At 42.1% G+C, this 22,035-nt stretch overlaps 2 protein-coding genes across 11 annotated transcripts; one reads left to right on the top strand and one right to left on the bottom strand.

Moving 5' to 3' along the window:
* The first annotated feature begins 7,067 nt into the window (after window positions 1–7,067).
* Window positions 7,068–14,551, top strand: pabir2 (PABIR family member 2). Of its 7 annotated transcripts, none has more exons than XM_082956024.1 (11): window positions 7,068–7,298; window positions 8,129–8,372; window positions 8,758–8,836; window positions 8,932–8,985; window positions 9,552–9,595; window positions 9,793–9,847; window positions 10,332–10,433; window positions 10,542–10,627; window positions 10,774–10,838; window positions 12,420–12,531; window positions 12,763–14,551. In XM_082956024.1, exons 2-11 carry the CDS (start codon window positions 8,263–8,265, stop codon window positions 12,905–12,907), a joined length of 852 nt encoding a protein of 283 aa, XP_082812150.1. In that variant the 5' UTR covers window positions 7,068–7,298; window positions 8,129–8,262; the 3' UTR covers window positions 12,908–14,551. The 7 variants fall into 7 exon arrangements, with proteins under 7 accessions (XP_082812150.1, XP_045580059.1, XP_045580056.1 ...); XM_045724103.2 differs by having other exon boundaries at window positions 9,793–9,901; XM_045724102.2 differs by having other exon boundaries at window positions 7,100–7,273; window positions 9,793–9,901; window positions 12,777–14,551.
* A 637-nt stretch (window positions 14,552–15,188) lies between these two features.
* mospd1 (motile sperm domain containing 1) lies at window positions 15,189–21,327 on the bottom strand. 4 transcript variants are annotated; one of them, XM_082956025.1, is made up of 7 exons: window positions 21,201–21,327; window positions 18,481–18,906; window positions 17,712–18,367; window positions 17,500–17,575; window positions 17,018–17,250; window positions 16,593–16,754; window positions 15,189–16,269 (listed from the first exon to the last, which is right to left on the bottom strand). In XM_082956025.1, exons 3-7 carry the CDS (start codon window positions 17,863–17,865, stop codon window positions 16,238–16,240), a joined length of 657 nt encoding a protein of 218 aa, XP_082812151.1. In that variant the 5' UTR covers window positions 17,866–18,367; window positions 18,481–18,906; window positions 21,201–21,327; the 3' UTR covers window positions 15,189–16,237. The 4 variants fall into 4 exon arrangements, with proteins under 4 accessions (XP_082812151.1, XP_082812153.1, XP_082812152.1 ...); XM_082956027.1 differs by having other exon boundaries at window positions 18,485–18,906; XM_082956026.1 differs by having other exon boundaries at window positions 18,637–18,906.
* Window positions 21,328–22,035: the final 708 nt, after the last annotated feature.

Genomic DNA, 22,035 nt, shown 5'->3' with positions numbered 1-22,035 from the left:
CTGTCGTGGCACTCTTTTTTTTTTACGAAGAATAATGTTCAAGAATAATGTTCATGATATCAAATAATTTTACTTTGCAGGAAAAATGTATAAGAGTCATGGAACGCTATATCAATTCCCTGAAATAAAAAGCTATTATTTCTTTATGAATGAATGAAGTACAGACAAATATAGAGCCACACCTACCTTCAGAAACGATTTACTCCCCCTACCACCAGCCTTATGTAGGCCTAGTTTTCAAACATTAGAATTAGTGGATCAACAAAACACCACTTTCATTCTCATACAAAATATGTGTTTGCTTTCATCAAGAAATTGTCAATTTTATTTCTAAAATTTCATTAGGCAAGTCAGTTAAGAACAAATTCTTATTTTCAATGGCAACCTGAACAGTGCCTTGTTCAGGGGCAGAACGATCGATTTTCACCTTGTCAGCTCAGGGATTCGATCTCGCAACCTTCCGGTTACTAGTCTAACGCTCTAACCGCTAGGCTACCTACCGCACCATTGACCACCTTTCGTTATTGTTATTTTATTATGTTACTTTTTATTATTTTTTACTTTAGTTTATTTGGTAAATATTTTCATGACTCTTTCTTGAACTGCATTGTTGGTTAAGGGCTTTTAAGTAAGCATTTCACGGTAAGGCACAAGTGACAAAAGGTTTGATTTGATTTATCTGTTGTATAAATGTTTGTTTTTTTATATGGAGTATGTGGATATTCAAGTACAAAACACAAAGCAGAGGTTTTTCCAATTCATGGAATGATATTTTGAACCATGAAAAATATTTGTAAAGGACTACCCATGTCTAGCCTACTCAGACTCCCTCAGATTTTAGCACTTTTTTTTGTTGGTATCACCTGACCCTAGTAATGGCCTTCTTGACTCCTGGCCTAACAGCTAATGACCTCCTAGTCTCTTGGCCCAACAGCTTGTGTCTGTTATTAAGAAGACGGGGCTGCATTGGAGCAGGTTAAGAGCTTCAAGTTCCTTGGCGTCCACATCATCAACAAACTAATATGGTCCAAGCACACCAAGACAGTCGTGAGGAGGGCACGACAAAACCTATTCCCCCTCAGGAGACTGAAAAGATTTGGCATGGGTCCTCAGATCCTCAAAAGGTTCTAAAGCTGCACCATCGAGAGCATCCTGACTGGTTGCATTACTGCCTGGTATGGCAACTGCTCGGACTCTGACCGCAAGGCACTACAGAGGGTAGTGCGTATGGCCCAGTACATCAACGGGGTCAAGCTTCCTGCCATCCAGGACCTCTATACGAGGCGGTGTCAGAGGAAGGCCCTAGAAATTGTCAAAGACTCCAGCCACCCTAGTCATAGACTGTTCTCTCTGCTCCCGCACGGCAAGCGGTACCGGAGTGCCGAGTCTAGGTCCAAGAGGTTTCTATACAGCTTCTAACCCCAAGCCATAAGACTTCTGAAGAGCTAATCAAATGGCTACCCAGACTATTTGCATTGCCCCCCTCTTTTATGCTGCTGCTACTCTCTGTTATTATCTATGCATAGTCACTTTAATAACTCTACCTACATTTGAAGATGGAAGTTTACATACACCTTAGCCAAATACATTTAAACTCAGTTTTTCACAATTCCTGACATTTAATTCTAGTAACAATTCCCTGTCTTAGATCAGTTAGGATCACTACTTTATTTTACGAATGTGAAATGTCAGAATAATAGTAGAGAGAATGATTTATTTCAGCTTTTATTTCTTTCATCACATTCCCAGTGGGTCAGAAGTTTGCATACACTCAATTAGTATTTGGTAGCATTGCCTTTATATTGTTTAACTTGGGTCAAATGTTTTGGGTAGCCTTCCACAAGCTTCCCACAATAAGTTGGTTAAAAGTTGGCCCATTCCTCCTGACAGAGCAGATGTAACTGAGTCAGGTTTGTAGGCCTCCAATGCTCGCACACACTTTTTCAGTTCTGCCCACAAATTTTCTATAGGATTGAGGTCAGGGCTTTGTGATGGCCAATCCAATACCCTTGACTTTGTTGTCCTTAAGCCATTTTGCCACAACTTTGGAAGTATGCTTGGGGTCATTGTCCATTTGGAAGACCCAGTTGCGACCAAGCTTTAACTTCCTGACTGATGTCTTGAGATGTTGCTTCAATATATCCATATCATTTTCCTTCCTCGTGATGCCATCTATTTTGTGAAGTGCACCAGTCCTTCCTGCAGCAAAGCACCCCCACAACATGATGCTGCCACCCCCGTGCTTCACGGTTGGGAAGGTGTTCTTCGGCTTGTAAGCCTCCCCCTTTTTCCTCCAAACATAACGATGGTCATTATGGCTAAACAGTTCTATTTTTGTTTTATCAGACCAGAGGATATTTCTCCAAAAAGTATGATCTTTGTCCCCATATGTAGTTGCAAACCGTAGTCTGGCTTTTTTATGGCGATTTTGGAGCAGTGGCTTCTTCTTTGCTGAGCGGCCTTTCAGGTTATGTCGATATAGGACTCGTTTTACTGTGGATATAGATACTTTTGTACCTGTTTCCTCCAGCATCTTCACAAGGTCCTTTGCTGTTTTTCTGGGATTGATTTGCGTTCAAAGTACGTTAATCTCTAGGAGACAGAACGTGTTTCCTTCCTGAGCGGTATGACGGCTGAGTGGTCCCATGGTGTTTATTCTTGCGTATTATTGTTTATACAGATGAACGTAGTACCTTCAGGCATTTGGAAATTGCTCCCAAGGATGAACCAGACTTGCGGAGGTCTATCATTTTTTTCTGAGGTCTTGGCTGATTTCTTTTGATTTTCCCATGATGTCAAGCAAAGAGGCATTGAGTTCGAAATGTAAGCCTTCGAAATACATCCACAGGTACACCTCCAATTGACTCAAATGATGTCAATTAGCCTTACAGAAGCTTCAAAGCCATGTCATAATTTTCTGCAAGTTTCCAAGCTGTTTAAATGCACAGTCAACTTAGTGTATGTAAACTTCTGACCCACTGGAATTGTGATTCAATCATTTATAAGTGAAATAATCTGTCTGTAAACAATTGTTGGAAAAATTACTTGTCATGCACAAAGTAAATGTCGTAACAGACTTGCCAAAACTATAGTTTGTTAACAAGAAATTTGTGGAGTGGTTGAAAAATTAGTTTTAATGACTTCAATCTAAGTGTATGTAAACTTCCGACTTAAACTGTACATGTACATATTACCTCGACTAACCGGTGCCCCCGCACATTGACTCTGTACCAGTACCCACTGTATATAGCCTCGCTATTGTTATTTTGCTGCTGCTCTTTAATTATTTGTTACTTTTATTTCTTACTTTTTGGGGAGTATTTTTCTTAAAACTACGTTGTTGGTTAAGGGCTTGTAAGTAATCATTTCACTGTAAGGTCTACACCTGTTGTATTCGGCGCATGTGACAAATACGATTTGATTTCACTGCAAGACAGAAAGCCAAGAAAGAGCTGTAGTGAACATGTGACCCTGCGGAAGCATATTCCTGGGCTAAGTGTGTCCCAAATAGTACCCTAACCATATATGCTATAGTGCACTAGTTTTGATCAGAGCCCCATGGGTAGTGCACTACATATGGAATTGGTGCCATTTGGGACATAACATGGTCTGGTCTCGGTAGAGAGAGCTCAACTATGTGAAGCTATGAGGTTTGAGAAAGGGGTCATGGATGGTTGAGAGCAGCGCCTATTCAGAATCAAATCAAATAGTTTTTGTCATATGTGCCGAATACAACAGGTGTTGACCTTGCAGAGTTTTTAGAAAGTAAGTGAGACAAATGTGCTAAATAAACTAAAGGAAAAATAGTAACACAATTAACATAACAATAACAAGGCTGTATACAGGGGGTACAGGTACCGAGTCAATGTGCAGGGGTACACGGTAGTCGAGGTAATTTACAGTGCCTTGCGAAAGTATTCGGCCCCCTTGAACTTTTCGACCTTTTGCCACATTTCAGGCTTCAAACATAAAGATATAAAACTGTAATTTTTTGTGAAGAATCAACAACAAGTGGGACACAATCATGAAGTGGAATGAAATTTATTGGATATTTCAAACTATTTTAACAAATAAAAAACTGAAAAATTGGGCGTGCAAAATTATTCAGCCCCTTTACTTTCAGTGCAGCAAACTCTCTCCAGAAGTTCAGTGAGGATCTCTGAATGATCCAATGTTGACCTAAATGACTAATGATGATAAATAGAATCCACCTGTGTGTAATCAAGTCTCCGTATAAATGCACCTGCTCTGTGATAGTCTCAGAGGTCCGTTTAAAGCGCAGAGAGCATCATGAAGAACAAGGAACACACCAGGCAGGTCCGAGATACTGTTATGGAGAAGTTTAAAGCCGGATTTGGATACAAAAAGATTTCCCAAGCTTTAAACATCCCAAGGAGCACTGTGCAAGCGATAATATTGAAATGGAAGGAGTATCAGACCACTGCAAATCTACGAAGACCCGGCCGTCCCTCTAAACTTTCAGCTCATACAAGGAGAAGACTGATCAGAGATGCAGCCAAGAGGCCCATGATCACTCTGGATGAACTGCAGAGATCTACAGCTGAGGTGGGAGACTCTGTCCATAGGACAACAATCAGTCGTATACTGCACAAATCTGGCCTTTATGGAAGAGTGGCAAGAAGAAAGCCATTTCTTAAAGATATCCATAAAAGGTGTCGTTTAAAGTTTGCCACCTGGGAGACACACCAAACATGTGGAAGAAGGTGCTCTGGTCAGATGAAACCAAAATCGAACTTTTTGGCAACAATGCAAAACGTTATGTTTGGCGTAAAAGCAACACAGCTCATCACCCTGAACACACCATCCCCACTGTCAAACATGGTGGTGGCAGCATCATGGTTTGGGCCTGCTTTTCTTCAGCGGGGGCAGGGAAGATGGTTAAAATTGATGGGAAAATGGATGGAGCCAAATACAGGACCATTCTGGAAGAAAACCTGATGGAGTCTGCAAAAGACCTGAGACTGGGACGGAGATTTGTCTTCCAACAAGACAATGATCCAAAACATAAAGCAAAATCTACAATGGAATGGTTCACAAATAAACATATCCAGGTGTTAGAATGGCCAAGTCAAAGTCCAGACCTGAATCCAATCGAGAATCTGTGGAAATAACTGAAAACTGCTGTTCACAAACGCTCTCCAATCCAACCTCACTGAGCTCGAGCTGTTTTGCAAGGAGGAATGGGCAAAAATGTCAGTCTCTCGATGTGCAAAACTGATAGAGACATACCCCAAGCGACTTACAGCTGTAATCGCAGCAAAAGGTGGTGCTACAAAGTATTAACTTAAGGGGGCTGAATACTTTCGCAAGGCACTGTAGGTAATATGTTCATGTAGGTAGGTGTAAAGTGACCATGCATAGATAATAAACAAAGAGTAGCAGCAGCGTATGGGAAGAGGGTGAAGGAATGTGAATGTGTGTGTGTGTCGTCAATATGCATGTGTGTGTGTGTGTGTGTCCGTGTGTGTGTGTGTGTTGGAGTGTCAGCGTAGCATGTGTGAGTGTGTGGTTAGAGTCCAGTGAGTGTACATCGAGCCTTTGCAAGAGAGTCAGTGCAAAAAATAATAATGAATAAGGGGGTCAATGCAAATAGTCTGGGTGGGGGTGGAAGCTGTTAAGGAGCTTTTTGGTCCCGGTACAGCTTGCCGTGCTGTAGCAAAGACTTGGGTGGCTGGAGTTTTTGGAGAAAAAATGAGGGCCTTCCTCTGACACTGCCTGGTATAGATGTCCTGGATGGCAGGGAGCTCAGCCCCAGTGATGTTCTGGGCTGTACGCACTACCTTCTGTAGCCCCTTGCGGTCGGATGCCGAGCAATGGCCATACCAAGCGGTGATGCAACCAGCCAGGTGGCACCTTAATTGGGGAGGACGGGCTCATAGTAATGTCTGGAACGGACTATATGGAATGGTATTAAACACATGGAGACCATGTGTTTGATACCATTCCATTCACTCCATTCCAGCCATTATTATGAGCCGTCTTCCCCTCAGCAGCTTCCTGTGGTGCAGCTGTATAACTTTTTGAGGATCTGAGGGCCAATGCCAAATCTTTTCAGCCTCCTGAGGGGGAAGAGGCATTGTGTTTGAACCATGATATGTCCTTAGTGATGTGGACACCAAGGAACTTGATTGAAGCTCTCAGCTTTCTGCACTACAACCCTTCAATGTGAATTCGGGCGTGCTCGGCCCTCCTTTTCCTGTAGTCCACGATCAGCTCCTTTGTCTTGCTCACGTTGAGAGAGAGTTTGTTGTCCTGGCACCACACTGCCAGGTATCTGACTTCCTTCCTATAGGCTGTCTCATTGTCGTCGGTGATCAGGCCTTCCACCGCTGTGTCGTCGGCAAACTTAATTATGCTGTTGTAGTCGTGCGTGGCCACGCAGTCATGGGTGAAACAGGGAGTACCCTAGGGGTCTAATCACTCACCCCTGAGGGGTCCCCATTTTGAGGGTCAGCGTTGTGGATACATTGTTGCCTACCTTACCACCTGGGGGTGGCCCATCAGGAAGTCCAGGATCTAGTTGCAGAGGGAAGTGTTCAGAAGGATGTTACAGACTACTAGAGACACACACTGACACACCACAAGAGTGTATTAGAGTTTATTTTATTTCCCAGCATTTTATCAAAATGATTTCACACAATAGGATTTGGGGGGTGCATTATGTTCCATAAAGATTGTCAGAATGATTTTTCATTTCACAAGTAGTAGTTATTACATAATTCTAGAATGTAATTGATTGATGAACATTTACGTACAATTTTATCCACTGTATATTTATTACATAGGCCCAAGCCTTCTCTTCCAGAAGACTATGCAGTAAGGCCATGGCTGCCCTTCTATCGTCAACAATATGTAACAAACGTTTGAAGTTGACATGTTGCACACATTACATGGATCAAGTGTCTGGAGGGGTGACCCGTCATAACAATTGATCAACACCGTAAATTCAGATAAGTAGAAAATTGGGATGTATGACGTCTCCAGGAAATAACACAGTCGCTGCAGCCATTGGTCAATTGTCTGCCTTTCAAACGGGCACATGAAATACTTTTTATTGGATCCTTCTGCTGTCGGTCAGCCTGAAAGCACCAAAAGGGGCGGGAAATTTGGTACTGGTGGAGCGTTTTCGGCTGTTCCAGTAGCAGATTGATTAACAAAATTGGTCATCGATTATAGCAGCTAGCGACACTTTTTCAGAGTATTGTGAAGGGAAATGCACGATATATGGCTGAGGGAGAACTATACAAGTTATGTAGGTTGATGAACCTCTGAACATGGTAATGTAATTTTCAAACTAGCATAGCTTCATCATCACATCACCATTTGATTTAGCTGACGTTACCGTTAACTAACGTTAGCCAGTTGGTTTGATATCCCATTATCTTCGAGCTAACTCACGTTAAATAGCTTTTGCCGTTCTATATACAAGCTGATAACGAGACGTCGTTATACAATCCAAAAGAACTATGTAGTTTGTATCGTTTCAATTGTCGACATGGATTCATTTGGTTAACGTTAACCTGTCTTTCTAAACAGTTGGCTACATATCATTTGCTTGCTCCTCGAGACAAACTAACGTTAACTGGGAACCACTATTTTCACGCACTTTGATATCGAAATAGTGCCTCCCCCCCTCCTCTCCTAACAGGTTATGAGACTGAGATTACGACTAGGTAAAGGGTTATCTAGCGAAAATGCTCTCCTAACCTGCTACGAAAATCGCTTTGTATCGAAGTGCGGTGAAGAGGGTTTCCCTAACTCTGTCGGGGGAAAACCATGTTTGGGAAACCCTGCCCTATCTAAAGTTAACTCACTAGCTAGTTTAATTAGCAAGTACCAGAGCTAGCAAGCAACTTGGCATTGTCTGTAGATAGCTAAGCTAACTAGCACAGGCCAGGGTTCTGTGTGAGCTCTGATTCGCTTGCTAGCTAGCAGCAACAAATACTAGAAGTTGCCTTAGCCAAAGATAACCGGAAGAATATTCACGGGTGTCACTTGCTGGAACTTAAACCAATAGAAAATTGCACGAGCCTAAACAAACATGACTTGTTGCTGGTTAACTCCACAGGTGGGCTATGTTTGCTCAATTCATGTCGGTGTTTTTCAGATCCATCAATCAACATTGGTGTAGTTGCCTACATAGAACGTTGCTTTGCATCACCATGTAGCTTCGCATGGGTGGCCTGGAACGTCGCAGGCGTTTCTGAAGACATCTTGAATCAGCTAAAAGAGGACACCAGGATGAGTAATCAAGAGAAGATGGAATTGGACCTCGAAATCCCATCTTCACTAGTTCAGAGTGACGGACAACTGAGACGTTCCAACAGTGCCCCAATGATAAATGGCCTAAGGTTTTTAGAAAATGTCTTCTCACTTGTATCACTCTGCACTTCACATACCTTCAGACTTGCGATCTAGTCATCATTCAACTACCTTCTCTGCTGTGAGGCGTGTGGACAATTCAGTCATGCAACAGAAAACCAGCAGAGTTAACAAGGCCACCAGTCTCTCGAGATCAGGCTGAGTTGGTAGTATAATACTCTGACACTTGGCGCATTGTAGTCAATGTATATGTCCCAAATGGCATCCTATTTCCTATATAGTGCTCAACTTTTGACCAGAGCCCTATGGCACCCTATTCCTTACATTGCACTACTTTGGTCAAAAGTAGTGCACTATATAGGGTGCCATTTAGGACACCAACGTGGCGGTGTTAACGTGTCTGTCCTTTTCTAGTGAACATTCCCAGGTGTTCCAGAGTGAGATTCTATGCAGCAGGAGAAACAGCACCACTGTTGTCAACCGCCCTAATATAGTATGGAAATGAAGAGTATAATCAAAATAATATGCTTGTACTCTTACTAAGTAATATCTTATAGACTGGGTGATTCATTGAAGTCCATCTCGCAGGTCCCTTCATCGCCCATTCGCGTCCCCAGCACTAGGCTTCATCAGCTCAAACAGGTAAGTACGACTGCATTTCACGCTCATTAGCCCAAGCTATTATTTTAGCTGCTTTGCATGTCACCCCCTTATCCATAGGGAGTGTGTGACTGCAAAACATGCAGGCAAGGACTGCACTTAAAATGTATTATTTCCTTGCTGTCAAAATGTGCAAAAAGGTCTTCTATCGATTGTTTTTGGAATTTGATGCTGGCCCCACGGGGGGCCAGCACAGAAAAAAAAAAAAAATGTATGAAATGTATGCATTCACTACTGTAAGTCGCTCTGGATAAGAGCGTCTGCTAAATGACTAAAATGTAAATGTAAAATGTAATGACTGTTAGCAAGCTGTACAGAGTGAAGAGACTATAAATGCATCTCTATAGTTTAGATTTGGTTTGTCATTTCAATGTCTAAATGGCACACTATTCCCTACATAGTGCACTATTTCAGAACTCATGGTCTCAGAGCGGTCTGACTTTGTAATATTCTCCAACAACTGTTGACTGGACTTCTGTCAGACTGTTTGAGCCGTAGGTAAGACACCATAATGTCACTCACCAACCTCCTGTCTATGCTTCTTACAGGAGGAAGGTGTAGATTTGATGAACAGAGAGACTGCCCATGAACGGTAAGACTCATGCATTGAGGATAGCCAGTTGGTGATGGAATTCAGTTTATTGGCCTTCAAGACAGTAAGCTATTTATGTACCACTCTGTCATATGATATTGTGTACTTTGTCAATAACTGTGGTTGATTGTCATTGGCTCAACCCTTTAAGGAAAAAAGGTTGTGGTTTGTTTAGATGCATTTCGTGTCTACCATAGGGAGGTTCAAGCAGCTATGCAGATGAGCCAGTCCTGGGAGGAGAGTCTGAGCCTGGTGAGAAATGATAACGCTCCCATGGTAACAAGGAGATTTCCTCTTCCACAAACAGTAGGCATATGCACTCCACCATTTGAGGCTCTCACCACTTCAGCATTCATGTATTTAGGCAGAACACTAGCATGTAAGATAAATTGGGCTTCATCCCAAATGGCATCCTATTCCCTACATAGTTAACTACTTTTGACCAGAACCCTTTGGGCCTTGGTCAACTAAAGTAGTGCACTAAATTAAGAATAGTACTGTTTGTGATGGTGACTTTCAGTTTGTGCATTTGGTTTGATGGGCTACCTCCCCATTGTTGCCCTGGGCCAGTGAGAGCTCCTCTCTTTGTAGGGAGTGTGACCAATAACATGCTACAGCCAATGTTCTCTGAAGAACAGAATCAGTTGGGAGTATAATACTCCTCCAACCACTGTGTAGTAGAATGAATTGTTACATTTATGCAGATTACAATCTTCCTTGTGCAACCCCCCCACAGAGCGACAATGACTTTGAGAAATCTGCATCGTCGTCTCCAAAGCGGATTGACTTTATGCCCGTGTCCCCTGCCCCATCCCCTACTAGAGGGATAGGGAAAAAGGTATGTGCATCCACTGCAACTCTAGTACTGATGCCTGGCAGATGGAACCAGAAAGGTATCTCTGGCAGAGTCCTGGCTAATCATAATATTTTCCTCTCCAATGAGCAGCAGTGCTTCTCCCCTTCATTGCAAATCCTGGTGAGCAGCCACGGTCTATCCCCCAGCCCTATCCCTAGCCCAACGCGACGCTTCAGGTGAGTGCTCTGACTAGGGCTAGCTCTTATCACTGACAACTGCCATTCATAGTCATACACCACATTGTCATTACACTATTCATCAGTTTAATTAGTGAGTCACTGCTATAAATGTTGCCTCGTTGGCGGTCTTCTCTTGTCTCTAGCCGGCGGAGCCAAAGCCCCATTCACTGCATCAGGCCCAGCATCCTGGGGCCCATCAAACGTAAAGGTGGGCCGACCCTTCTGTATTCTTTCACAGGTCAAAAGGCATTGTTAATGCCACATGGGGTGTACAAAACATTAAGACCACCTGCTCCTTTTCTAGCTTTAATATTGTACATTGTGGCTTCGATCAATGGAATTGCACCCAACTCAGTATTAGGTAGGTTTTCTTAATGTTTTGTATACTTGGTATGTCTCATGCAGGCATACAGTGCATTCAGAGAATATTCCTTTTCCACCTATTGTGATGTTACTGCCTTCTAAAATTGAAGAAAAAATATTTTTTCTTCAATCTACGCACAATACCCCATAATGACAAACTGAAAACAAGTTTAGAACTTTTTTGGAAATATATAAAAAATATATAATATTCAGACCCTTTGCTATGAGACTCAAAATTGAGCTCAGGTGCATCCTGTTTCCATTGATTATCCTTGAGATGTTTCTACAACTTGATTGGAGTCCACCTGTGGTAAATTCTATTGATTGGACATGATTTGGAAAGGCACACACCTGTCTGTATAAGGTCCCACAGTTGATGGTGCATGTCAATGCAAAAACCAAGCCATGAGGTTGAAGGAACTGTCCCTAGATCGCTGAGACAGGATTGTGTCGAGGCACAGATCTGAGGAAGGGTACCAAAATAATTCTGTAGCATTGAAGTTCCCGAAGAACACAATGGCCTCCATCATTCTTAAATGGAAGAAGTTTGGAACCACCGAGAATCTACCTAGAGCTGAGAACCTCCCAAACAAGGTTCTCTGGTCTGATCGAAACAAAGATTGAACTCTTTGGCCTGAATGCCAAGCGTCAAGTCTGGAGGAAACCTGGCAGCATCCCTATGGCGGTAGCAGCATCATGCTGTGGATGTTTTTCAGCAGCAGGAACTGGGAGACTAGTCAGGATCGAGGGAAGATGAATGGAGCAAAGTACAGAGATCCTTGACGAAAACATGCTCAGGACCTAAGACTTGGGCAACGGTTCATCTTCCAACATGACAACGATAGTAAGCACACAGCCAAGACAACGCGGGAGTGGCTTTGGGACTGGTCTTTGAATGTCCTTGAGTGGTCCAGCCAGAGCCCGGGCTTGAACCTGTTCGAACATCTCTGGAGAGACCTGAAAATAGCTGTGCAGCGACGCTCCCCATCCAGCCTGACCGAGCTTGAGAGGATCTGCATAGACGAATGGGAGAAAGTCAAAAAATACAGGCCTGCCAAGCTTGAAGCGTCACACCGAAAAAGATGAGGCTTTAATTGCTGCCAAAGGCGCTTCAACAAAGTACTGAGTAAAGGGTCTCAATACTTATGTGATCACATTTCTGAAACCTGTTTTTGCTTTGTCATTATGGGGTATTGTATGTAGATTGATTAAAATGTCCCGCCCCAATTGTAGAATAAGGCTGTAACTTAACAAAATGTGGAAAAGGTCAAGGTCTGAATACTTTTCCGAATGCACTGTACATGCATACATCAGCCCCTTTAACTGTTGGAAGTTTGGAGCTTAGGGTGAGAGGGCATTTTGTGACTTGGTGTTATGTCCTATGGATGTTGGTTCTCTATTGATGACCTGTCTTTGTCTTCTGTAGGGGAGATGATGGAGACTGAGAGCCAGCCAAAGAGGCTCTTCCAGGGGACCACCACAATTCTGTCCTCTGATGTACTTGCGCCCCAAGTCCAACTGCCAGAATTCACCTCCTGGTGAGTGTTCCTCAGATTTGATCAAAGCTACCCCTGCAAACACATTTTACAACTGTTTAGCATTGGCTGCCAATGGTCTCTTGACAAGACTATTTGTTTCACAAGTTGAACAGTTTCAGTTCCCTCTCTGCCATTAGGCTAAACCTTGCACCTCCATATGATGAACATTATCACATTGTCATTGAATATCTAACAGTTTGCTTGTTGAAATGGGTATTTTCCTCTCACCAGTCTCTCTCTGCCAGACGTGCTGGACGGCAGCCTCAGCAGTGTGGGTTCTTCCACTGGCTCGCCATCTAAGATGGAGGGCATCTCTGAGTCTCCTTCCTCCAGTAACTCTCCCTTCAACCCCCTCCAGGACCACTCCCCAAAATGAACAAGGGAACATGAGACTAAACAAGAGTGAAGGCACGAAAGCCACCTCAACTGTACGACACCCCCCCCCCCAATCACTTTGCTTTAGCTAATGTGGGAATCCCTTCCCATGCTGTTTGCTAGGGGAGGAGAGTCTTGGTGTGTTTGCATTGAAAGGAAACCAAAGCCCTGGATGTGAGCTGTGGACACACCATGCTGTAGTAGACTAGTGCGACGCTATGAGAACAGTAGCTAGATATGGATCCTTTACATGGTGCTGCTTAGCCCCACAGTGACCAGAACAGCCAAGTTGTCTACCCTGCATCACATTCACTGTCAGCTTCCAGCCCCATCCCCTACTTTCTTTTCCATCTTCACACTGGTGGGACTAAGCACTGGATGGAGAAAGTCACTCACTAAGTCAGTTTTCCTGTTTTCTCTATAGAAAACTAATTCTCCAGGTGTTTTTGGTGTGATCAAACTGTCCGCAGGGCTTGTATGAATGAAAGGATATAACTTATTGTTGTTCTTGTTTGTAAGTCTGTATATAATTTTTCATGTCAATGTGTCATTTGTTTTATGTTTGTGATTGGCTGAGTGATGAATGCGGACACAGGGCTTCAACAGTGAACTGACAATTCTCTCGAGGGGATTGGAAATGTTACTACTTGTCCTTACACTGAAAGAACAGTTTTCAGTTTATATCCTCAGTAGTCACCAAGATGTGGGCTATCATTTTAGTGGGGGCGGGTGGGGGGGTTCAGTCTTGATTTGAACACTACAGACTGGGGTCTCTGAATCCTACTGCCTGGATGTATCTGGAGACCTGCAGGATGTGCAACTAAATTTACTTTTTACTTCTGACGCTTTTAGGAAAATAATTTGTGTTCTTGTTTGAAGTCACTTTGTAAATGTAACAGACTTTTTATTTTATTTTTTAGGCTACATTATTGCGTTTTTATATTGAACAGAATAGCTCACCGTATTCTCAATACTCTGAAATTAAAACAATAGATTGGTTTAGGATGAGCACACTGAGGTAGAGGACAGAACATGGTGCCATTTCAAAAGGGATTCAGTGAGTGGGCTTATGTCTGTCTACTGTGGTCAACATTTGTCCTAAAAGCTTTTAGTGTAGGATGTGTCACTGGATTGGTTGGTTATGAATAACATTTGCAATACCAAATAGTTATCAGGGGAACTGAGAAGGCAAACTTCAGTGATTCACAAATTCATTTTAAGGCCGCTGTAAAACGTTTGGGGTAAGTAATTTCAGTTCAACTCTCAAATTTGATATTTTCCCCTCGTTCAGGGTATGGCGTCTTTACGAAGGGAGTGGGAGACTTCATGTACAAGAGTGATTATAAATCTTCGACATATGTAAATTAAACGGTGTTTATGAATACTGAATGTCTTTAAGAAACTGCAAGCTGGTTGATCAGGTGTGCGTGCACTGCTGTCAATGTAATTTGTGTAATTTTTTTACATTTTTGATTATATCCTGTTCATTTTTCAATTAGTCTGAATGTCTAGGGCATAAGATAAATTAAGTGTATATGGGCGGGTGGTAGACTTGTTAGACTGCTTGCCAAAGGTTCCCCCCCCCCCCCCCCTGCGCCTTTTAATTTGACCACGAGGGTAAATAAATTATATTTCCATTCAATGACTTGGTTGTTGGCAATGTTTAAATGTCTTGCTCATTTCCTTTTGGCCTCTTCATAATGCTTTGAATTTACACTTTATTTTATTTTATTTTTTCTCTCCAATTGAACCTTTTTTACTGGAGTCCTGCTGAGACCAAAGTCTCTTTTGCAGATGAGCCCTGTGTACACAAAGCAACGCAATCATAGAAAAACATTCAGTAAAAAGGCTTTATTTGGTCTAAGTTGAGCAAAAAGAAAATCTGATAAATGTGATCTTATACAAATGTAAGCAAGGTTTGAAATTATTGTTTAAGTCAAACATCTGTTTGGGCTTCTTGCGGTCAATCTGCAATATATATTCTGGCCATCTGCTCAAGAAAAAAATTGGCCCGTGGCTGAATCAAGTTGATGCTCCCTGCCCTAGAGGCACCGACTCATCAAATTTCAGAGTAAGGTGCAAAAAAAAAACCCGTATCTGCAAGTTAACAATGAAGTAAGGTACGGTGGAAGTCTATGCAGGAGGGAGTTATTGCTGCCCATTTCTTCATAATGTGTTTGGCCTTGTAGCCATGTCCCAAGCTTCCAGTCACTTGTGGATCCCTCATCACTGGCTCACAAGTGCTGAACTGATCAGACTAGTATAAAGAGATCGCCTTGTGCTGATTCAAGACTTTTTATTAGGCATTTGATGGAACAACATTGACATTGTACAGCAAGTAAACTGATGTCTTTCATAGGAAGAGGACATTTCCTTTGGTCACATTTGAAACCTTTTTGTTTTGTATATTGCGTCTGGAAAAGTAACACTTCCATTCAGAAAAGTATCCACACGTGCATGTAACTGCATTTAGTCAGATTCAGTCAATACTAGCTACAAAAGAGTACATTGTTTTATTCTAAGCAGACAATATTAAGATGTGGTTACAGGTGAAGACCATAAAAGCTTTTTAATGACAAAGCTGCAATATGTAACTTTTTAGGTGACCTGACCAAATTCACATTGAAATGTGAGTTATAGCTGTCACTCACTGAAAAAGTCTGAAGCGGTATATCTGTTCTATGTGCACTATTTCTATGCTTCCCGGTAAGTTTGTCTTAATTTAGACCATAAAAGCTTCAAACAGCTTCAAACAGCTGAAACAATATTTTGGGTTACTGAAAATATATATCACAGCTGTTTCGATGGAACAATGATTCTCTACACTAAACATGGCTTGTTTTGTCACAAACAAATTAGGCAGACTATTTGAATTTCAGCAACCAGGAAATGGCAGAGCAATTTCTACATATTGCACCTTTATGTACATGAAATCACAACTTCAAATCGCCAACTTAACTTTTGTCTGTTACTTAATGGCCATGGAACTCCACACAGACACAGGATATGAAGTCAAACACAATTTAATGACCCATGTTTTTATACAAGCCCTTCCTCCCACGGCCACAGACCCACACAATGCCCTCCTTCCAGAATGTTATTTCTGTGCCCGCTGCATCAGAGGTCTCTTGCTTTGTATCAGTCAGTATTATGTTTTTATTTCAAAACAATTAAATGTATGTTTTTGGGACAGAGGAATGGGGAATTGACTGGATACCCCCTCCCCCTCAACACTACCCTTTCAAGCATGTAGTTGCCTTGGGTGAGTGAATGTTCCCTTCTCTTTTGAATCCTCTTCTCCTTGTTCTCTCTTTCCAGCCCCCATAGCACTTCATGTACGCAGGATAACCATTGTAAGAAGACCTGTAACATAGATAAACAATCAATTCTCAGCAGGATTAGGCTCCAGCAGTATCGCACACAGAATGGATAGAACAAGAGTAATCAAAGCAAACCCCATAGTCTAGTTTAGTGTACTGCTTTTGACCATGGCTTATCGGCCTCTGGTCAAAAGTAGTGCACTATATAGGGAATAGGGTGCCATTTGGGACGCTGATTACAACGTGTGTGGGCTGAGTGACTCCCATGAAGTATTATCAATTCATATCCATTGAAATTGGTGATAGAATGAAACATAGCGAGCATGCAATTGTTCATCAAGGGTTTGCTCTCTCCCCCTGGCTCACCTAGAACGTAAGCAGCTACAAGTTTCTTGGTAACACTTAAGTGGAGGTAGACAGGCACAGTGGATTCTTGCTCCCCAAGGGTGGGCAGCATGAGGGCAGCCATACACACCAACCCCAACAGCACCGTCAGCAGGCTTGGGCCCCCAGACTGAGAGCGGCTCTCTGTACAACACACACACACCATCACAATCCACTGCTCTCACTTGATCACTCCTGTATTTTATTGGTGTCTGGCACCACCTAGTGTCAGGACAATATAATGACATGCAGTGCCTCCATTTCAGTTAGTTCACCTAAACAACAAATGTAGCCTGCATAATGTTTAATGATATATTTTTGGTCTCAGGGTACATAACACACTTAATAGGTATTGATAGCTAAGTTTGGGTGAGATATCCCTTTTCAACGGCGAGTCATACTCCTACCTGTCTGGAAGGTGGTCTGCTCAAAGAAGACGCTATCTGCTAGCTGTTCCCTCATCTGTCGCTCCTCCTCTTGGGGCCGGGGGCTGGGGGGCTCCTGGGCAGCCGAGGGCCTCAGAGTGGCCGTCACTTCCTTCCGGCCCAGGGCCTTCCTCTGGCTCTGCTCAGACACCTGAAGCCGGAACTTATCAGACACCCCATAGTGACAGGCCCGCACATCTTTGTGTCGAATCACTCTGAGAACACAGACAGACACACAGAGGAAAATACAAGGGAACGATAAGAATATTTGACTGGAATGACTGCATTTTCTAAGCAGAAGCTTGCTTCCAATTAAATAATTCCCTACCATTGCTTGCTATTTCATAAGTTGCACTCAGGCTTGCAAGGGCACATCATGAATATCATGTCCTTCATTAATATGCCTTAAAGGAGGGTAACTGATGGTCCTAGTTATGACATGTAATAGTAAGCTTATTACTCACATGTCAACACAGCACTGTGGTTTGACAGCTCCGGTGGCATCCACCACGGTATACTTGTTGGGCGCTGTGCATAGCACTGACCGAGAAAATAAACCGTGAATGAGTAGTGTATACTCTATAGTATCAATGTGGTTCTCTTGAATTCTTAATTGATGCCTAAAATGGTTCTTATATCAATACCTTGTTATATTGAAACCCAATGTTTTATTTACCTTTGAACTTGAGGGCGAACTCATAGGGGTTGTAGAGGGTGAGAACCTGCTTGTGGGAGGTCTGCTCGTCCGCGTAGAAGACAAGCTCTGTGGGGAACACGAACACGGGAAGGCTTCCTTCCACTAGCTCAGGCTGTCCACTCTGCTGCTGCATTGGCTCCAGCTGAGCTCACTCCCCAGTCCCTTTCTCTCGTCCTATGTGTCTGGCAGGGCCCTCTCTCTGGAAGCTCTGAAGATGTGTCTGGCAGGGCCCTCTCTCTGGAAGCTCTGCAGATGTGTCTGGCAGGGCCCTCTCTCTGGAAGCTCTGAAGATGTGTCTGGCAGGGCCCTCTCTCTGGAAGCTCTGCAGATGTGTCTGGCAGGGCCCTCTCTCTGGAAGCTCTGAAGATGTGTCTGGCAGGGCCCTCTCTCTGGAAGCTCTGCAGATGTGTCTGGCAGGGCCCTCTCTCTGGAAGCTCTGAAGATGTGTCTGGCAGGGCCCTCTCTCTGGAAGCTCTGCAGATGTGTCTGGCAGGGCCCTCTCTCTGGAAGCTCTGCAGATGTGTCTGGCAGGGCCCTCTCTCTGGAAGCTCTGCAGGTTTGTAACCTCCCCTCACGTGCAGATGGCCCTTCCCACTCACCCTCAGCTCCTTAGCAGCATAATGTAGTGCTGCACCCTGGTAAACAACAACAGTCTCAGTGGTGAGACTTCATTCCAATCAAGTACACCACAGATTAATTACTAATTGTGTATACAGTTATAAAGTAGCAGTCAAAAGTTTGGACACACCTACTCATTCTAGGGGTTTTCTTTATTTTTACTATTTTCTACATTGTAGAATAGTGAAGACATCAAAACTATGAAATAACACATATGGAATCATGTAGTAACCAAAAAAAAAGAATCAAAATATATTTTATATTTGAGACTCTTCAAAGTAGACACCCTTTGCCTTGATGACAGCTTTGCACACTCTTGGCATTCTATCAACCAGCTTCACGTGGAATGCTTTTCCAACAGTCTTAAAGGAGTTCCCACATATACTGAGCACTTGTTGGCTGCTTTTCCTTCACTCTGCGGTCCAAGTCATCTCAAACCATCTCAACTGGGTTGAGGTAGGGTGATTGTGGAGGCCAGGTCATCTGATGCACCACTCCATCACTCTCCTTGGTCAAATAGCCCTTACACAGCCTGGAGGTGTGTTGGGTCATTGTCCTGTTGAAAAACAAAATGATAGTTCCACTAAGCGCAAACCAGATGGGATGGCATATAGCTGTAGAATGCTGTGGTAGCCATCCTGGTTAAGTGTGCCTTGAATTCTAAATAAATCACAGACAGTGTCACCAGCAAAGGACCGGTGTAATGTCCATTGCTCGTGTTTCTTGGCCCAAGCAAGTCTCCTCTTCTTATTGGTGTCCTTTAGTAGTGGTTTCTTTGCAGCAATTCGACCATAAAGGCCTGATTCACAGTCTCCTCTGAATAGTTGATGCTGAGATGTGTCTCTTACTTGAACTCTGTGAAGTATTTATTTGGGCTGCAATCTGAGGCTAGTAAGTCTAATGAACTTATCCTCTGCAGCAGAGGTATCTCTGGGTCTTCCTTTCCTGTGGCGGACCTCATAAGAGCCAGTTTCATCATAGAGCTTCATGGTTTTTGAGGCTGCACTTGAAACTTTCAAAGTTCTTGAAATGTTCCACATTGACTGACCTTCATGTCTTAAAGTAATGATGGACTGTTGTTTCTCTTTGCTTATTTGAGATGTTCTTGCCATAATATGGACTTGGTCTTTTACCAAATAGCGCTATCTTCTGTATACCACCCCTATTATTTCGCCACTATGGCCTATTTATTGCCTTACCTCCCTAATCTTACTACATTTGCACACACTGTATATAGACATTTATATTGTGTTATTGACTGTACGTTTGTTTATCCCATGTGTAACTCTGTGTTGTTTGTGTCACACTGCTTTGCTTTATCTTGGCCAGGTCGCAGTTGTAAATGAGAACTTGTTCTCAACTGGCCTACTTGGTTAAATAAAGGTGAAATAAATTTAAAAAATACAAAAATACCCTTATCACAACACAACTGATTGGCTCAAATGTATTAAGAAGGTAAGAAATTCCACAAATGAACTTTTAACAAGTCACACCTGTTAATTGAAATGCATGCATTGGTGACTACCTCATGAAGCTGGTTGAAGGAATGCCAAGAGTGTGCAAAGCTGTCATCAAGGCAAAGGGTGGCTACTTTGAAGAATCTCAAATATAAAATATATTTTGATTTGTTTAACACTTTTTTGGTTACTACATGATTCCACATGTGTTATTTCATAGTTTTGATGTCTTCACTATTATTCAACAATTTAGAAAATAGTAAAAATACAGAAAAACCCTGGAATAAGTAGGTGTGTGCAAACTGTTGACTGGTACTGTATATGATGATGGTAAATATTTATAATCCATATTTCATCCCTTCATGAACTTTTCATGTAATATGATAAGGGAGACTGTATTAATTTAGAGTTGGAGGTTATTCCATTGTACCAATGCCAGGACCTGTGTACAATACAACGGGCAAACATCAAGATTAAAGCATTTGTGGTGTGGTCACAAACGTATTTTCATTTGATTTGAAATGGCAAGAATCTGTAAATATTAGTCAGGCTGTATGTAAATAGTATCTTAATAATAGCCTATTGTTGGGGGTGTTACAGTAGCTTAAAATCTGCAGTAGGCCTATGTGGATTCTCTCTTTCAATAACATAGCTAGTTAAATTCTGCCTCAACATGGCTAATCACGTGAACATGTTTTGTTTACTTGGAGAATTTCAGAACTGGACGAAACCCAGCCCTGTGTGAAATTGTTTCGCAATAGTTTTGTGAACTTTGAATAACGCACCAGAGGACAAAATATCGACTAAGTGATTAATTAAATTATTAACACTGAAAACTTTACTGTAGCTAGGCACTTTTTGTTCCAAAATATGTTAGCTGAATAGCAACATTTTAAACAGTAATCTTAGCTAGTTCACTAGTTACTTTACAAATCCAAAGGTAACGTTACATACGACATTATACGATCTAGCTAAATAGCTGAGACTAAATATATTGCACTCCAGTCAATCCATGCTAGTGACGTGTTGCTGATTAATGCCAAATTATGTTTGGCTTGCTAACTAGCTACACAGATTTCATAACAATAACAAGCTAGTTAGCTATCAACATAACAAAGTAGTTAGGTAACTAGCTGAGTGATTGGGGGATGAACGCTTTCCAACTTGACTGTACACCAGATGTTTATATAGCTAACGTTACGTTCACCATGATCTGCCAAATAACGTCGTTAGCCATCAAAACAAAGACGCATTAACGTTAGCTAGCAAGCGAACCTCACTGGCAACCGTAGCTATTTTGGTGACAGGCTAGCTGACACAAGCAATGTCATTCCAAAAATGGCATCTGTATCTGAATAATTCATAGAAAATGTTGCAAATAGAAGTGTTTTACCTTATTGTCGTCAATTTGTGGGGGTATTGTTTTGCAGAGCCCACCCTGTTTTCTGTCGTTCTTTTCTTTGTCAATACTGCAGGTCACGCTGTGAATTCTGGGATATCGGAGGGAGAAGGAATTCCGCCAGAGTAGATTAATTACGTCATCAGTGTTCCTACCATGACATTATAATATGGAGTATGGACACACTGTACTTACCTGCTGTTAAAGCCACTTTAAATAAAATGTGTCAACTGGGCAAGACTTGATTCCTTGTCAAGCACTATTTTTCTTGATTGAGTTAGTTCATTGCATTATTTTGTTTCATGATGTCATGTGTCCACAAAGAGCCTCAGAGCAGGCCTATATTCAGTTAACTCTTGACAAAGTCTGAAAGATTACTCAGTACTGGTGCAATTATAATACTAATACTACTAATAATGGTATCTTAAAGTCACATATTATTTGCTTTAATAACAACCTTTATATATATATATATATATATATATATATTGGTTATTACACTCTAGAACACTTGTGCATTGCACAAATGATTCTGAACACTTGACAGATCCATGCACCTGTCAATGTGCCTGCATTGATATGTAAATGTTGAAAAAATAATAGGTAAAATAATAAATAGTAGGCTAGTGGTAGCCTGGTAATACCACCTTTAACATGTTCTGCTCTACTGTATTATACACGTTTTATAGGCTAGGGTTGAAAACATTCAACATTTGTGTTCAACAATATAGAGTCAACAAATGTCAACATTTTTATTAATTGAGACTTATTGAAACGTCAGGCTTGCATAATGCATAAACTGTTCATAAACTCTGTAGCCCATAAAGCT

The sequence above is a fragment of the Salmo salar genome, chromosome 09 (genome assembly GCF_965601325.2).
Source record: "Salmo salar chromosome 09, fSalSal1, whole genome shotgun sequence".
Taxonomy (NCBI): Eukaryota; Metazoa; Chordata; class Actinopteri; order Salmoniformes; family Salmonidae; genus Salmo; species Salmo salar.
The sequence above is the reverse complement of the archived record's forward strand: the minus strand, read 5'-3'. Positions and strand labels throughout refer to the sequence as shown.

Excerpts from the sequence above, each read along its gene's own strand:
- mospd1 (XM_082956025.1), bottom strand. The coding sequence starts at position 17,865 with ATGCAGCAGCAGAGTGGACAGCCTGAGCTAGTGGAAGGAAGCCTTCCC. Across the intron at positions 17,251-17,499 it reads CCACAGTGCTGTGTTGACAT|AGTGATTCGACACAAAGATG; the intron begins GTGAGTAATAAG and ends CTGTGTTCTCAG. Across the intron at positions 16,755-17,017 it reads GCAGACCACCTTCCAGACAG|AGAGCCGCTCTCAGTCTGGG; the intron begins GTAGGAGTATGA and ends TGTGTTGTACAG.
- pabir2 (XM_045724098.2), top strand. The coding sequence starts at position 7,246 with ATGGCTGAGGGAGAACTATACAAGTTAT. Across the intron at positions 8,373-8,757 it reads CCAATGATAAATGGCCTAAG|TGAACATTCCCAGGTGTTCC; the intron begins GTTTTTAGAAAA and ends GTCCTTTTCTAG. Across the intron at positions 8,986-9,551 it reads GGCTTCATCAGCTCAAACAG|GAGGAAGGTGTAGATTTGAT; the intron begins GTAAGTACGACT and ends TGCTTCTTACAG.